The sequence below is a fragment of the Trichomonas vaginalis genome, chromosome V (genome assembly GCF_026262505.1).
Source record: "Trichomonas vaginalis G3 chromosome V, whole genome shotgun sequence".
Classification (NCBI taxonomy): domain Eukaryota; phylum Parabasalia; order Trichomonadida; family Trichomonadidae; genus Trichomonas; species Trichomonas vaginalis.
Genome location: NC_067207.1, coordinates 799750 through 816762, shown reverse-complemented (window position 1 = coordinate 816762; position 17013 = coordinate 799750). Strand labels below are relative to the sequence as shown.

Here is a 17013-nt window from a genome sequence, read left to right as displayed (position 1 = left end):
ATGAAAGTGTTGATGAGTTCGAATATATTGAATCAATTGCATTCAACATATAACTTATTTTATCAAAAGCAGATTCATGACAGAATTTATTCATTAGATCTATTAAAAGAGAAGATTGTTCTTATTGAAGGCCGTCTTAAATCAGAATCAGCAACATACACACAGAAATGCCATGAAGTCGACGAATTGAAGAAAACATTGTTGTCCGAAGTTGAAAAACAGAAGAAATTGATGGACAAATCGAAACATTCCGTTTATTTACGAACGGAATGTCGAAATCTTGAGAAAGGAATCCTTTTCCAACAAGGTCGTGTTCGTGCTCTTGAAGATGAACTTGAAACGCCGATGAATATCCACAGATGGCGTTTCTTAGAAGCATCGAATCCAGAACTTCTTAATCTCCTCAAGATGACACAAGAACTCCGAAACAAACTTATGGAACGTCTTTATCGAATCGACAAACTTAAAGTTCTTCGTGAAGAACGTCGTAAACTTCTTGTTCGCGAACAAAGGAAAGTTGGAAGTCAAACGAAAGATGACGGTGATGAAGAAATTAGAATTCTTGAAGAACAGCTCGAAATGAAGACGAAACAACTTCAAGAGATCGAAACAGAGCTGTTTGATCGCTCAAGTAACATCGATGAACTTAAGAAGAGTGTTGAAGAAGTTCGTGGTGAACTCAATTACACTAAATCATCATATTTCATGGAGAAGAAGAAAGTCCACGAGATGAGGTCATCAACACAGTCAAAAACAGAAGAAATAGCAGGAAACACAGCCAAGTTCATTGGCGGTGGATTCCCAGTCAGTTCAGTTCCTTCAACAGCACAATCTATCTCTGCAATCGAAGGGAACAAGATAAACAAAGCAATCGTAATTCCGAAAGTAACAAATTCTCGTCCTTCGAAAGTTTTACCTAAAGGATGGAATCCATCACGACAAGCACTCAAACCTTTCTTACCAACTGTCTCCGAACTTCGTGCTTAATTATTTCTATTTCTATATTGTTTTTTTTTATTTGTTATTTTATAAATTGTTTGATTTACTTTATTTAATATTAAGAATTCATTTGAAGTTAAAAAAATTTCATACACTCTCAAAACTAATAAACGCCTATTTTTAAATCCTGCAAATCCAGATACAATGAAATTTCTATGCATTTATTGCTTGCGATGTTATTTTTCTTAATTAGTATTTCACAATATCCAATTAGAAATGTATTGCTTCCTTTTGGTTTGTTTTCTCCTCATTTAAAAATTGAAAAATTAAAAGCAAAGTTTTTATAAAAAAGAAAAGATTTAACAGCTTAAATAATTTGTTTTGCCGTTGAACAGAATAACGACTTTTGTCGACATAATACTGCCATTTATATCTATACTTTGCGTGAAAATAATCCTGCAGTTGCAGTTTTTGCAAACTTTGAAAGAAAAATCGATTTAAGGGAGATTATTCTATGAGAAACTATTGAGCAGTTTTCATTAAATATATGAGTAAACGTATTAAAATCGTAACCTTCTTTTATATTCTTAAATATAACAGTTCCTGATCCTGTGGTTGAATTAGAGTCAACATATGAATCTGAAATAGTCGAATTATAACCATCTATATCTTGCCCAAACATGTATTTTGCAGTGTTATTTAAAAATATGCAGTGATCTAAATTAGTTTTGGATATACAATAAAATAGAACTTGGTTTTTATCTGCTCCACATTTATTTCCAATAATATTACAATACGAAACTGTATGAGTTAATGAATAATCTGAAGAGGAAAATAAAAGCGAAAAACTTTCAATTTGAGCGTTTTCTCTAAATGTTGAAAAATTATATGTACCCGAATTTCCTAAAAGTCCAATAGTTATTGATGAATACATTTGTTGTTTGTGATGTTGTTATTATCAAAACATATATCGCCAAAAGAAATACCAAATGTGTAACTTCCTTTTTCTTCATTTTCTCCACATTTAAGAACAGAAACTTCAATTGCATAGTTTTTATTAGAAAGGTATTGCTTAGCAGCTTGAGCAAATGCCATAGCTTGCTCTGCTATTGACGCATAATAACATGTTCGATGTTGGACGAACTCTCCATCTGCTTGGCAGTTATAATAAACAGACCCTCCACCATATTCTGTGGTGGAACTACAATTGGTAAATACTGTTTCTTCAAGTAATGTACACACTTTATTAGTTCTTTGAATGCAAATTGCGCCAGTTTCTTTGCATTCTTTATAGAAACAAAGTAAAACATAATAATTATTGATACTGCTATTATCAAATAATACGGTCCCATTTTGTATATAGTCACATTTATCTTTACTACCAAAATATTGATCCCAGCTGGACTTTTTTGCATTTTTCAAATTTAATATGTGCATTTAAATATGCCGAAGATTGATTAGGTTTAATCATCTAGTAATGAATATTATTCTTCTCTTTGTTCTGTATCATAAAGTTCATCACTGCAAGATTTGTCTGTATTTTGTCGCATAATAAAGTCGTAAAAATATTTTTACGGGTGTGAACTATCCAAAGAAAAAGAATTTCCAATTTAAACTGTGACATCGCTAATGATCGAAAAATTAACAATTTTAATAAGGATCTAATTTGTAGAAATAACAACAAGAACCTCCAAAATCCAAAATACAAAGGGACGAACTTTAAATTGAATGGTCAATTTAAAGCAAGTATTCAATTTTTTGGTCAATTTAAAGCAATGAATGAGAAAAACTTTGAGCTTAGGGCTAATGAAGGTTTTTACAACGTAGATAGATAGACAAATGTATATGTCATCATTCCTATGAGTATGGTAGATTTCTATAAAAAGTGAGTGCAATATCACATTGCATTTCGAAACATGAGAGAAATAAGCATATATATACGTTATTACATATATATCTATATGCTATTCTATATTATTACAATGTTAAAATAAGAAAAGCTCTAAGAGTCTCATTTGAAATATAATCTATGTTATTTTTATATAACAATTATCAATGAGAATGTAAATTATATTTGATTAGACGATAAATGATGAATAGACTTAATTATTTATGATTAGACATGTGTGAATAGAAAAATTTGTTAACATTTATGAAGATAATGTGTTTTGATTGAGATTACATTTGTGCTTAGTGGGATATTGCTATTATATTGCATTTATATGTGTAAATTAGGAAAACTCGCACTTTTTCACTTGAATGTGATTCATTGAATTTTAATTCAAGAAAGGAGTTTACAAATGCAGAGTATTGTTCCTTTACCCTGCATTTGTAAACTCCTTTCTCGAATAGCTTGCACTTTTTCACTTGAATGTGATTCATTGAATTTCAATTCAAGAAAGGAGTTTACAAATGCAGAGTATTGTTCCTTTACCCTGCATTTGTAAACTCCTTTCTCGAATAGCTTGCACTTTTTCACTTGAATGTGATTCATTGAATTTCAATTCAAGAAAGGAGTTTACAAATGCAGAGTATTGTTCCTTTACCCTGCATTTGTAAACTCCTTTCTCGAATAGCTTGCACTTTTTCACTTGAATGTGATTCATTGAATTTCAATTCAAGAAAGGAGTTTACAAATGCAGAGTATTGTTCCTTTACCCTGCATTTGTAAACTCCTTTCTCGAATAGCTTGCACTTTTTCACTTGAATGTGATTCATTGAATTTCAATTCAAGAAAGGAGTTTACAAATGCAGAGTATTGTTCCTTTACCCTGCATTTGTAAACTCCTTTCTTGAATATCTTCATTTCTTTTAATTATAAAGATCACATTCTGTATAAAACTCCTCAAATATCCTCAATTTCCCATTACAATAATAAATAACCATTTTCTATATTTCTTAAATTTCTCTAATCCTTAATTTTCTTATCAAATTTGTTATTTTTTCAATAATTTTTAAAATTTTCTAATATTTTTTGGAAATTTTTATTTAATTTTGTGAGAAATTTATTCAATTCTTATTATATAATAATATTATTCAAAAATATTGTTGTAATTTTTCAGTGATTACGATAATTTTTAATTCAATTTTTAATCGAATGTTTTGATGGGACGAGCTTACTGAGCATTGGCTCATCCCATCAAAACATTCCATTCAAAACTCTGGCCTTCATCGAGGCCAGAGCTCACAATTCATCTCCTCAGAGCCAAGTTCCTCGACGGTCGTCCTCATTAGGCACGATCCGAGAGGAACTTGGCTCTTCATTAAAATCACAAGCTCTGGCCATTGCTAAGGCCAGAGCTTCGCAAACCATCCTCGGGGCCGGTTTCCTCAAAGACCGCCCTGATTCAGGGCGGCCGGAGAGGAATCCAGCTCCGAGAGAGTGCCCATACGAAGCTCTGGCCTTAGCAGTGGCCAGGGCTTTCAAAAACAATCCTCAGGGCCGAGTTTTGCGATGATCGTCGATCATGTCGACAGTCTCGCAAGAACTCGGCCCTGAAAGACATACAGATACATGCTCTGGCCCCAGCAAAGACCAGGGCTTCGTTTTAAATACCCAGGGCCGGCTTTCTCAAATGCAGCCCTTATCCCGGGCGGCAGGAGCGGAATCCGGCCTTGGGATACTTACCAAACGAAGCTCTGACCCTAGCAAAGGCCAGAGCCTACAAATGCAATCCTCAGGGCCGATTTTGAGGGAGATCGTCCACATCATTGACGATCTCCTCTCATTTCGGCCCTGAAAGAAAGAAATACACAGGCCCTGACCATAGCAAAGGCCAGGGCTTCGCTTTAAATCCATAGGGCCGGCTTTCTCAAATGCCGCCCTTATCCCAGGCGGCAGGAGCGAAAACCGGCCATGGGAATCCTACAATACCAAGCCCTGGCTCCTACTGAGGCCAGAGCCTGCAAAATTCATCCTCAGGGCCGAGTTTTGCGATGATCATCCACATGATAGACATTCTCGCAGAAACTCGGCCCTGAAAGACGTAATATCACAGTCTCTGGCCTCAGTAGAGGCCAGAGCCTCGCTTACATTACTCAGGGCCGGCTTTCTCAAATGCCGTCCTGATCTATGGCGGCAGGAGAGAAATCCGGCCCTGGGAAGCATGAAATACGAAGATCTGGCCTTATAAGAGGCCAGAATCTGCAAATACTCCCTTCTCTACAGATTATGATCCAATGTAACACAGAAAGCCTAGAAGGAAGCCCTTTCTCAAGGTTAAGACTTCCTTCCTGGCTTTCTGATACTGGATGGAGTGGAGTTTGGCTTCCATTGCAACTCCTTCCAGGAAGATCAAATGATTACACAAAAGTCATGGCAATTGTATTCTAACACTATAAATACAATTGCCATGGCCTACAATTGCGAGTGCCTGCTGCTTCAGCAGAGATTTGCAGCAGACACTCGCAATGTTAACCAAAATTCGTCTGAAAGTTAGAAGATGGGCTTTTTCTCAAGGTCAAAGTCCATTTCCTAACCTTCTTATATTATTTATTATTAAAATAACCATTTTGACAGATTATTATTTTTTATCCCGGCATCATCAGCTTGTCATTCTAAGCTTATCATTTTCAGCTTATACTTATAAATTCTAAAACAGTGATTATTGAATTCACGGAATAGAACACCACATTAAGAAATATTATTTACTAACTTTTTCAATAATTAAAAAATATCAATGATACTTAAGTGTCATCACATACAACACATTCTTATGATCATCATAATATATATTATAGAATATTGCATAATAATCCAAATTCAATTTCAATATTAAAGTGTACTATCCATTATCTCTTAACATCATAACATACTCAACGAGTACTGATCATATGCTATTGATCAAGCCTTTAAAACAAACTACATATAAGATTGCTTTAAATTGACCAAAAAATTGAATACTTGCTTTAAATTGACCGTTCAATTTAAAGTTCGTCCCAAAATACAAACTTCTCCAAAATGAAAAACTATACACTATTTTTTACATTTATCTATTTAAAATGTCAGTTTATTACTTGACAAAACACAATATTTGGTAAATTTTTAAATTTGGTCAAAGCACCCAATGAGCTCATTTCGATTTTCTCCAAGGAGAAGAGGAGAAACTAATCAATTTTGAATATGTGGGGAAGACAGACTAATTCAATTTCTCCATGAAGATTGAGAAATGGAAAAGCTTTGGAGACGGATATTGCATTCTCTTAAAAATGTATAGGGTATTCTTATTGACTTGCAATTTAATTGTTCACTGACAAAAATTTTCTTTTTATTTAAGTATCTGAATCAAATGCAAACATATCATTAAAAATATCTTAAGATATTAATTAATGATGGCGTATTTTTTTACTTTTTTGATGGAACTAATCCTGCAGAAGCAGTTTTTACAAATGTAGAAAGATATGAAAAATTATAAGTGATAATTTTTCCAGAATTTATTGAACAATTTTCATTAAATAAATGATTAAAAGTGTTAAAAAATGAGTTTATTGTTAGATTATTAAATATAACAAGTCCATTTGTTGAATTTGAATCAACATATGAATCTGAGATAGTCAAAGTGTAGCCTTCCCCTTTGTTCTGATTTTTGTTCATTTTTTAACATTATTATGGCAAAAATATTTTACGGGCGTGACATTGTCCCAATTAAATTGTGTATCATTCAAATAATAATATTTTCAATAGGTTTGCTAAATTTTTTCCATATTTTTCTTATATTCATGAAAGTGTTGATGAGTTCGAATATATTGAATCAATTGCATTCAACATATAACTTATTTTATCAAAAGCAGATTCATGACAGAATTTATTCATTAGATCTATTAAAAGAGAAGATTGTTCTTATTGAAGGCCGTCTTAAATCAGAATCAGCAACATACACACAGAAATGCCATGAAGTCGACGAATTGAAGAAAACATTGTTGTCCGAAGTTGAAAAACAGAAGAAATTGATGGACAAATCGAAACATTCCGTTTATTTACGAACGGAATGTCGAAATCTTGAGAAAGGAATCCTTTTCCAACAAGGTCGTGTTCGTGCTCTTGAAGATGAACTTGAAACGCCGATGAATATCCACAGATGGCGTTTCTTAGAAGCATCGAATCCAGAACTTCTTAATCTCCTCAAGATGACACAAGAACTCCGAAACAAACTTATGGAACGTCTTTATCGAATCGACAAACTTAAAGTTCTTCGTGAAGAACGTCGTAAACTTCTTGTTCGCGAACAAAGGAAAGTTGGAAGTCAAACGAAAGATGACGGTGATGAAGAAATTAGAATTCTTGAAGAACAGCTCGAAATGAAGACGAAACAACTTCAAGAGATCGAAACAGAGCTGTTTGATCGCTCAAGTAACATCGATGAACTTAAGAAGAGTGTTGAAGAAGTTCGTGGTGAACTCAATTACACTAAATCATCATATTTCATGGAGAAGAAGAAAGTCCACGAGATGAGGTCATCAACACAGTCAAAAACAGAAGAAATAGCAGGAAACACAGCCAAGTTCATTGGCGGTGGATTCCCAGTCAGTTCAGTTCCTTCAACAGCACAATCTATCTCTGCAATCGAAGGGAACAAGATAAACAAAGCAATCGTAATTCCGAAAGTAACAAATTCTCGTCCTTCGAAAGTTTTACCTAAAGGATGGAATCCATCACGACAAGCACTCAAACCTTTCTTACCAACTGTCTCCGAACTTCGTGCTTAATTATTTCTATTTCTATATTGTTTTTTTTTATTTGTTATTTTATAAATTGTTTGATTTACTTTATTTAATATTAAGAATTCATTTGAAGTTAAAAAAATTTCATACACTCTCAAAACTAATAAACGCCTATTTTTAAATCCTGCAAATCCAGATACAATGAAATTTCTATGCATTTATTGCTTGCGATGTTATTTTTCTTAATTAGTATTTCACAATATCCAATTAGAAATGTATTGCTTCCTTTTGGTTTGTTTTCTCCTCATTTAAAAATTGAAAAATTAAAAGCAAAGTTTTTATAAAAAAGAAAAGATTTAACAGCTTAAATAATTTGTTTTGCCGTTGAACAGAATAACGACTTTTGTCGACATAATACTGCCATTTATATCTATACTTTGCGTGAAAATAATCCTGCAGTTGCAGTTTTTGCAAACTTTGAAAGAAAAATCGATTTAAGGGAGATTATTCTATGAGAAACTATTGAGCAGTTTTCATTAAATATATGAGTAAACGTATTAAAATCGTAACCTTCTTTTATATTCTTAAATATAACAGTTCCTGATCCTGTGGTTGAATTAGAGTCAACATATGAATCTGAAATAGTCGAATTATAACCATCTATATCTTGCCCAAACATGTATTTTGCAGTGTTATTTAAAAATATGCAGTGATCTAAATTAGTTTTGGATATACAATAAAATAGAACTTGGTTTTTATCTGCTCCACATTTATTTCCAATAATATTACAATACGAAACTGTATGAGTTAATGAATAATCTGAAGAGGAAAATAAAAGCGAAAAACTTTCAATTTGAGCGTTTTCTCTAAATGTTGAAAAATTATATGTACCCGAATTTCCTAAAAGTCCAATAGTTATTGATGAATACATTTGTTGTTTGTGATGTTGTTATTATCAAAACATATATCGCCAAAAGAAATACCAAATGTGTAACTTCCTTTTTCTTCATTTTCTCCACATTTAAGAACAGAAACTTCAATTGCATAGTTTTTATTAGAAAGGTATTGCTTAGCAGCTTGAGCAAATGCCATAGCTTGCTCTGCTATTGACGCATAATAACATGTTCGATGTTGGACGAACTCTCCATCTGCTTGGCAGTTATAATAAACAGACCCTCCACCATATTCTGTGGTGGAACTACAATTGGTAAATACTGTTTCTTCAAGTAATGTACACACTTTATTAGTTCTTTGAATGCAAATTGCGCCAGTTTCTTTGCATTCTTTATAGAAACAAAGTAAAACATAATAATTATTGATACTGCTATTATCAAATAATACGGTCCCATTTTGTATATAGTCACATTTATCTTTACTACCAAAATATTGATCCCAGCTGGACTTTTTTGCATTTTTCAAATTTAATATGTGCATTTAAATATGCCGAAGATTGATTAGGTTTAATCATCTAGTAATGAATATTATTCTTCTCTTTGTTCTGTATCATAAAGTTCATCACTGCAAGATTTGTCTGTATTTTGTCGCATAATAAAGTCGTAAAAATATTTTTACGGGTGTGAACTATCCAAAGAAAAAGAATTTCCAATTTAAACTGTGACATCGCTAATGATCGAAAAATTAACAATTTTAATAAGGATCTAATTTGTAGAAATAACAACAAGAACCTCCAAAATCCAAAATACAAAGGGACGAACTTTAAATTGAATGGTCAATTTAAAGCAAGTATTCAATTTTTTGGTCAATTTAAAGCAATGAATGAGAAAAACTTTGAGCTTAGGGCTAATGAAGGTTTTTACAACGTAGATAGATAGACAAATGTATATGTCATCATTCCTATGAGTATGGTAGATTTCTATAAAAAGTGAGTGCAATATCACATTGCATTTCGAAACATGAGAGAAATAAGCATATATATACGTTATTACATATATATCTATATGCTATTCTATATTATTACAATGTTAAAATAAGAAAAGCTCTAAGAGTCTCATTTGAAATATAATCTATGTTATTTTTATATAACAATTATCAATGAGAATGTAAATTATATTTGATTAGACGATAAATGATGAATAGACTTAATTATTTATGATTAGACATGTGTGAATAGAAAAATTTGTTAACATTTATGAAGATAATGTGTTTTGATTGAGATTACATTTGTGCTTAGTGGGATATTGCTATTATATTGCATTTATATGTGTAAATTAGGAAAACTCGCACTTTTTCACTTGAATGTGATTCATTGAATTTTAATTCAAGAAAGGAGTTTACAAATGCAGAGTATTGTTCCTTTACCCTGCATTTGTAAACTCCTTTCTCGAATAGCTTGCACTTTTTCACTTGAATGTGATTCATTGAATTTCAATTCAAGAAAGGAGTTTACAAATGCAGAGTATTGTTCCTTTACCCTGCATTTGTAAACTCCTTTCTTGAATATCTTCATTTCTTTTAATTATAAAGATCACATTCTGTATAAAACTCCTCAAATATCCTCAATTTCCCATTACAATAATAAATAACCATTTTCTATATTTCTTAAATTTCTCTAATCCTTAATTTTCTTATCAAATTTGTTATTTTTTCAATAATTTTTAAAATTTTCTAATATTTTTTGGAAATTTTTATTTAATTTTGTGAGAAATTTATTCAATTCTTATTATATAATAATATTATTCAAAAATATTGTTGTAATTTTTCAGTGATTACGATAATTTTTAATTCAATTTTTAATCGAATGTTTTGATGGGACGAGCTTACTGAGCATTGGCTCATCCCATCAAAACATTCCATTCAAAACTCTGGCCTTCATCGAGGCCAGAGCTCACAATTCATCTCCTCAGAGCCAAGTTCCTCGACGGTCGTCCTCATTAGGCACGATCCGAGAGGAACTTGGCTCTTCATTAAAATCACAAGCTCTGGCCATTGCTAAGGCCAGAGCTTCGCAAACCATCCTCGGGGCCGGTTTCCTCAAAGACCGCCCTGATTCAGGGCGGCCGGAGAGGAATCCAGCTCCGAGAGAGTGCCCATACGAAGCTCTGGCCTTAGCAGTGGCCAGGGCTTTCAAAAACAATCCTCAGGGCCGAGTTTTGCGATGATCGTCGATCATGTCGACAGTCTCGCAAGAACTCGGCCCTGAAAGACATACAGATACATGCTCTGGCCCCAGCAAAGACCAGGGCTTCGTTTTAAATACCCAGGGCCGGCTTTCTCAAATGCAGCCCTTATCCCGGGCGGCAGGAGCGGAATCCGGCCTTGGGATACTTACCAAACGAAGCTCTGACCCTAGCAAAGGCCAGAGCCTACAAATGCAATCCTCAGGGCCGATTTTGAGGGAGATCGTCCACATCATTGACGATCTCCTCTCATTTCGGCCCTGAAAGAAAGAAATACACAGGCCCTGACCATAGCAAAGGCCAGGGCTTCGCTTTAAATCCATAGGGCCGGCTTTCTCAAATGCCGCCCTTATCCCAGGCGGCAGGAGCGAAAACCGGCCATGGGAATCCTACAATACCAAGCCCTGGCTCCTACTGAGGCCAGAGCCTGCAAAATTCATCCTCAGGGCCGAGTTTTGCGATGATCATCCACATGATAGACATTCTCGCAGAAACTCGGCCCTGAAAGACGTAATATCACAGTCTCTGGCCTCAGTAGAGGCCAGAGCCTCGCTTACATTACTCAGGGCCGGCTTTCTCAAATGCCGTCCTGATCTATGGCGGCAGGAGAGAAATCCGGCCCTGGGAAGCATGAAATACGAAGATCTGGCCTTATAAGAGGCCAGAATCTGCAAATACTCCCTTCTCTACAGATTATGATCCAATGTAACACAGAAAGCCTAGAAGGAAGCCCTTTCTCAAGGTTAAGACTTCCTTCCTGGCTTTCTGATACTGGATGGAGTGGAGTTTGGCTTCCATTGCAACTCCTTCCAGGAAGATCAAATGATTACACAAAAGTCATGGCAATTGTATTCTAACACTATAAATACAATTGCCATGGCCTACAATTGCGAGTGCCTGCTGCTTCAGCAGAGATTTGCAGCAGACACTCGCAATGTTAACCAAAATTCGTCTGAAAGTTAGAAGATGGGCTTTTTCTCAAGGTCAAAGTCCATTTCCTAACCTTCTTATATTATTTATTATTAAAATAACCATTTTGACAGATTATTATTTTTTATCCCGGCATCATCAGCTTGTCATTCTAAGCTTATCATTTTCAGCTTATACTTATAAATTCTAAAACAGTGATTATTGAATTCACGGAATAGAACACCACATTAAGAAATATTATTTACTAACTTTTTCAATAATTAAAAAATATCAATGATACTTAAGTGTCATCACATACAACACATTCTTATGATCATCATAATATATATTATAGAATATTGCATAATAATCCAAATTCAATTTCAATATTAAAGTGTACTATCCATTATCTCTTAACATCATAACATACTCAACGAGTACTGATCATATGCTATTGATCAAGCCTTTAAAACAAACTACATATAAGATTGCTTTAAATTGACCAAAAAATTGAATACTTGCTTTAAATTGACCGTTCAATTTAAAGTTCGTCCCAAAATACAAACTTCTCCAAAATGAAAAACTATACACTATTTTTTACATTTATCTATTTAAAATGTCAGTTTATTACTTGACAAAACACAATATTTGGTAAATTTTTAAATTTGGTCAAAGCACCCAATGAGCTCATTTCGATTTTCTCCAAGGAGAAGAGGAGAAACTAATCAATTTTGAATATGTGGGGAAGACAGACTAATTCAATTTCTCCATGAAGATTGAGAAATGGAAAAGCTTTGGAGACGGATATTGCATTCTCTTAAAAATGTATAGGGTATTCTTATTGACTTGCAATTTAATTGTTCACTGACAAAAATTTTCTTTTTATTTAAGTATCTGAATCAAATGCAAACATATCATTAAAAATATCTTAAGATATTAATTAATGATGGCGTATTTTTTTACTTTTTTGATGGAACTAATCCTGCAGAAGCAGTTTTTACAAATGTAGAAAGATATGAAAAATTATAAGTGATAATTTTTCCAGAATTTATTGAACAATTTTCATTAAATAAATGATTAAAAGTGTTAAAAAATGAGTTTATTGTTAGATTATTAAATATAACAAGTCCATTTGTTGAATTTGAATCAACATATGAATCTGAGATAGTCAAAGTGTAGCCTTCCCCTTTGTTCTGATTTTTGTTCATTTTTTAACATTATTATGGCAAAAATATTTTACGGGCGTGACATTGTCCCAATTAAATTGTGTATCATTCAAATAATAATATTTTCAATAGGTTTGCTAAATTTTTTCCATATTTTTCTTATATTCATGAAAGTGTTGATGAGTTCGAATATATTGAATCAATTGCATTCAACATATAACTTATTTTATCAAAAGCAGATTCATGACAGAATTTATTCATTAGATCTATTAAAAGAGAAGATTGTTCTTATTGAAGGCCGTCTTAAATCAGAATCAGCAACATACACACAGAAATGCCATGAAGTCGACGAATTGAAGAAAACATTGTTGTCCGAAGTTGAAAAACAGAAGAAATTGATGGACAAATCGAAACATTCCGTTTATTTACGAACGGAATGTCGAAATCTTGAGAAAGGAATCCTTTTCCAACAAGGTCGTGTTCGTGCTCTTGAAGATGAACTTGAAACGCCGATGAATATCCACAGATGGCGTTTCTTAGAAGCATCGAATCCAGAACTTCTTAATCTCCTCAAGATGACACAAGAACTCCGAAACAAACTTATGGAACGTCTTTATCGAATCGACAAACTTAAAGTTCTTCGTGAAGAACGTCGTAAACTTCTTGTTCGCGAACAAAGGAAAGTTGGAAGTCAAACGAAAGATGACGGTGATGAAGAAATTAGAATTCTTGAAGAACAGCTCGAAATGAAGACGAAACAACTTCAAGAGATCGAAACAGAGCTGTTTGATCGCTCAAGTAACATCGATGAACTTAAGAAGAGTGTTGAAGAAGTTCGTGGTGAACTCAATTACACTAAATCATCATATTTCATGGAGAAGAAGAAAGTCCACGAGATGAGGTCATCAACACAGTCAAAAACAGAAGAAATAGCAGGAAACACAGCCAAGTTCATTGGCGGTGGATTCCCAGTCAGTTCAGTTCCTTCAACAGCACAATCTATCTCTGCAATCGAAGGGAACAAGATAAACAAAGCAATCGTAATTCCGAAAGTAACAAATTCTCGTCCTTCGAAAGTTTTACCTAAAGGATGGAATCCATCACGACAAGCACTCAAACCTTTCTTACCAACTGTCTCCGAACTTCGTGCTTAATTATTTCTATTTCTATATTGTTTTTTTTATTTGTTATTTTATAAATTGTTTGATTTACTTTATTTAATATTAAGAATTCATTTGAAGTTAAAAAAATTTCATACACTCTCAAAACTAATAAACGCCTATTTTTAAATCCTGCAAATCCAGATACAATGAAATTTCTATGCATTTATTGCTTGCGATGTTATTTTTCTTAATTAGTATTTCACAATATCCAATTAGAAATGTATTGCTTCCTTTTGGTTTGTTTTCTCCTCATTTAAAAATTGAAAAAATTAAAAGCAAAGTTTTTATAAAAAAGAAAAGATTTAACAGCTTAAATAATTTGTTTTGCCGTTGAACAGAATAACGACTTTTGTCGACATAATACTGCCATTTATATCTATACTTTGCGTGAAAATAATCCTGCAGTTGCAGTTTTTGCAAACTTTGAAAGAAAAATCGATTTAAGGGAGATTATTCTATGAGAAACTATTGAGCAGTTTTCATTAAATATATGAGTAAACGTATTAAAATCGTAACCTTCTTTTATATTCTTAAATATAACAGTTCCTGATCCTGTGGTTGAATTAGAGTCAACATATGAATCTGAAATAGTCGAATTATAACCATCTATATCTTGCCCAAACATGTATTTTGCAGTGTTATTTAAAAATATGCAGTGATCTAAATTAGTTTTGGATATACAATAAAATAGAACTTGGTTTTTATCTGCTCCACATTTATTTCCAATAATATTACAATACGAAACTGTATGAGTTAATGAATAATCTGAAGAGGAAAATAAAAGCGAAAAACTTTCAATTTGAGCGTTTTCTCTAAATGTTGAAAAATTATATGTACCCGAATTTCCTAAAAGTCCAATAGTTATTGATGAATACATTTGTTGTTTGTGATGTTGTTATTATCAAAACATATATCGCCAAAAGAAATACCAAATGTGTAACTTCCTTTTTCTTCATTTTCTCCACATTTAAGAACAGAAACTTCAATTGCATAGTTTTTATTAGAAAGGTATTGCTTAGCAGCTTGAGCAAATGCCATAGCTTGCTCTGCTATTGACGCATAATAACATGTTCGATGTTGGACGAACTCTCCATCTGCTTGGCAGTTATAATAAACAGACCCTCCACCATATTCTGTGGTGGAACTACAATTGGTAAATACTGTTTCTTCAAGTAATGTACACACTTTATTAGTTCTTTGAATGCAAATTGCGCCAGTTTCTTTGCATTCTTTATAGAAACAAAGTAAAACATAATAATTATTGATACTGCTATTATCAAATAATACGGTCCCATTTTGTATATAGTCACATTTATCTTTACTACCAAAATATTGATCCCAGCTGGACTTTTTTGCATTTTTCAAATTTAATATGTGCATTTAAATATGCCGAAGATTGATTAGGTTTAATCATCTAGTAATGAATATTATTCTTCTCTTTGTTCTGTATCATAAAGTTCATCACTGCAAGATTTGTCTGTATTTTGTCGCATAATAAAGTCGTAAAAATATTTTTACGGGTGTGAACTATCCAAAGAAAAAGAATTTCCAATTTAAACTGTGACATCGCTAATGATCGAAAAATTAACAATTTTAATAAGGATCTAATTTGTAGAAATAACAACAAGAACCTCCAAAATCCAAAATACAAAGGGACGAACTTTAAATTGAATGGTCAATTTAAAGCAAGTATTCAATTTTTTGGTCAATTTAAAGCAATGAATGAGAAAAACTTTGAGCTTAGGGCTAATGAAGGTTTTTACAACGTAGATAGATAGACAAATGTATATGTCATCATTCCTATGAGTATGGTAGATTTCTATAAAAAGTGAGTGCAATATCACATTGCATTTCGAAACATGAGAGAAATAAGCATATATATACGTTATTACATATATATCTATATGCTATTCTATATTATTACAATGTTAAAATAAGAAAAGCTCTAAGAGTCTCATTTGAAATATAATCTATGTTATTTTTATATAACAATTATCAATGAGAATGTAAATTATATTTGATTAGACGATAAATGATGAATAGACTTAATTATTTATGATTAGACATGTGTGAATAGAAAAATTTGTTAACATTTATGAAGATAATGTGTTTTGATTGAGATTACATTTGTGCTTAGTGGGATATTGCTATTATATTGCATTTATATGTGTAAATTAGGAAAACTCGCACTTTTTCACTTGAATGTGATTCATTGAATTTTAATTCAAGAAAGGAGTTTACAAATGCAGAGTATTGTTCCTTTACCCTGCATTTGTAAACTCCTTTCTCGAATAGCTTGCACTTTTTCACTTGAATGTGATTCATTGAATTTCAATTCAAGAAAGGAGTTTACAAATGCAGAGTATTGTTCCTTTACCCTGCATTTGTAAACTCCTTTCTCGAATAGCTTGCACTTTTTCACTTGAATGTGATTCATTGAATTTCAATTCAAGAAAGGAGTTTACAAATGCAGAGTATTGTTCCTTTACCCTGCATTTGTAAACTCCTTTCTCGAATAGCTTGCACTTTTTCACTTGAATGTGATTCATTGAATTTCAATTCAAGAAAGGAGTTTACAAATGCAGAGTATTGTTCCTTTACCCTGCATTTGTAAACTCCTTTCTCGAATAGCTTGCACTTTTTCACTTGAATGTGATTCATTGAATTTCAATTCAAGAAAGGAGTTTACAAATGCAGAGTATTGTTCCTTTACCCTGCATTTGTAAACTCCTTTCTTGAATATCTTCATTTCTTTTAATTATAAAGATCACATTCTGTATAAAACTCCTCAAATATCCTCAATTTCCCATTACAATAATAAATAACCATTTTCTATATTTCTTAAATTTCTCTAATCCTTAATTTTCTTATCAAATTTGTTATTTTTTCAATAATTTTTAAAATTTTCTAATATTTTTTGGAAATTTTTATTTAATTTTGTGAGAAATTTATTCAATTCTTATTATATAATAATATTATTCAAAAATATTGTTGTAATTTTTCAGTGATTACGATAATTTTTAATTCAATTTTTAATCG

At 32.5% G+C, this 17013-nt stretch overlaps 3 protein-coding genes across 3 annotated transcripts; all 3 read left to right on the top strand.

The window, feature by feature from the left end:
- TVAGG3_0257680 (cilia- and flagella-associated protein 58-related family) lies at positions 1-987 on the top strand (the record flags this gene model as incomplete). Its single annotated transcript, XM_051228284.1, has 1 exon — positions 1-987. One exon carries the CDS (start codon positions 1-3, stop codon positions 985-987), a length of 987 nt encoding a protein of 328 aa, XP_051098014.1.
- A 5670-nt stretch (positions 988-6657) lies between these two features.
- TVAGG3_0257670 (cilia- and flagella-associated protein 58-related family) lies at positions 6658-7644 on the top strand (the record flags this gene model as incomplete). Its single annotated transcript, XM_051228283.1, has 1 exon — positions 6658-7644. One exon carries the CDS (start codon positions 6658-6660, stop codon positions 7642-7644), a length of 987 nt encoding a protein of 328 aa, XP_051098013.1.
- A 5334-nt stretch (positions 7645-12978) lies between these two features.
- TVAGG3_0257660 (cilia- and flagella-associated protein 58-related family) lies at positions 12979-13965 on the top strand (the record flags this gene model as incomplete). Its single annotated transcript, XM_051228282.1, has 1 exon — positions 12979-13965. One exon carries the CDS (start codon positions 12979-12981, stop codon positions 13963-13965), a length of 987 nt encoding a protein of 328 aa, XP_051098012.1.
- Positions 13966-17013: the final 3048 nt, after the last annotated feature.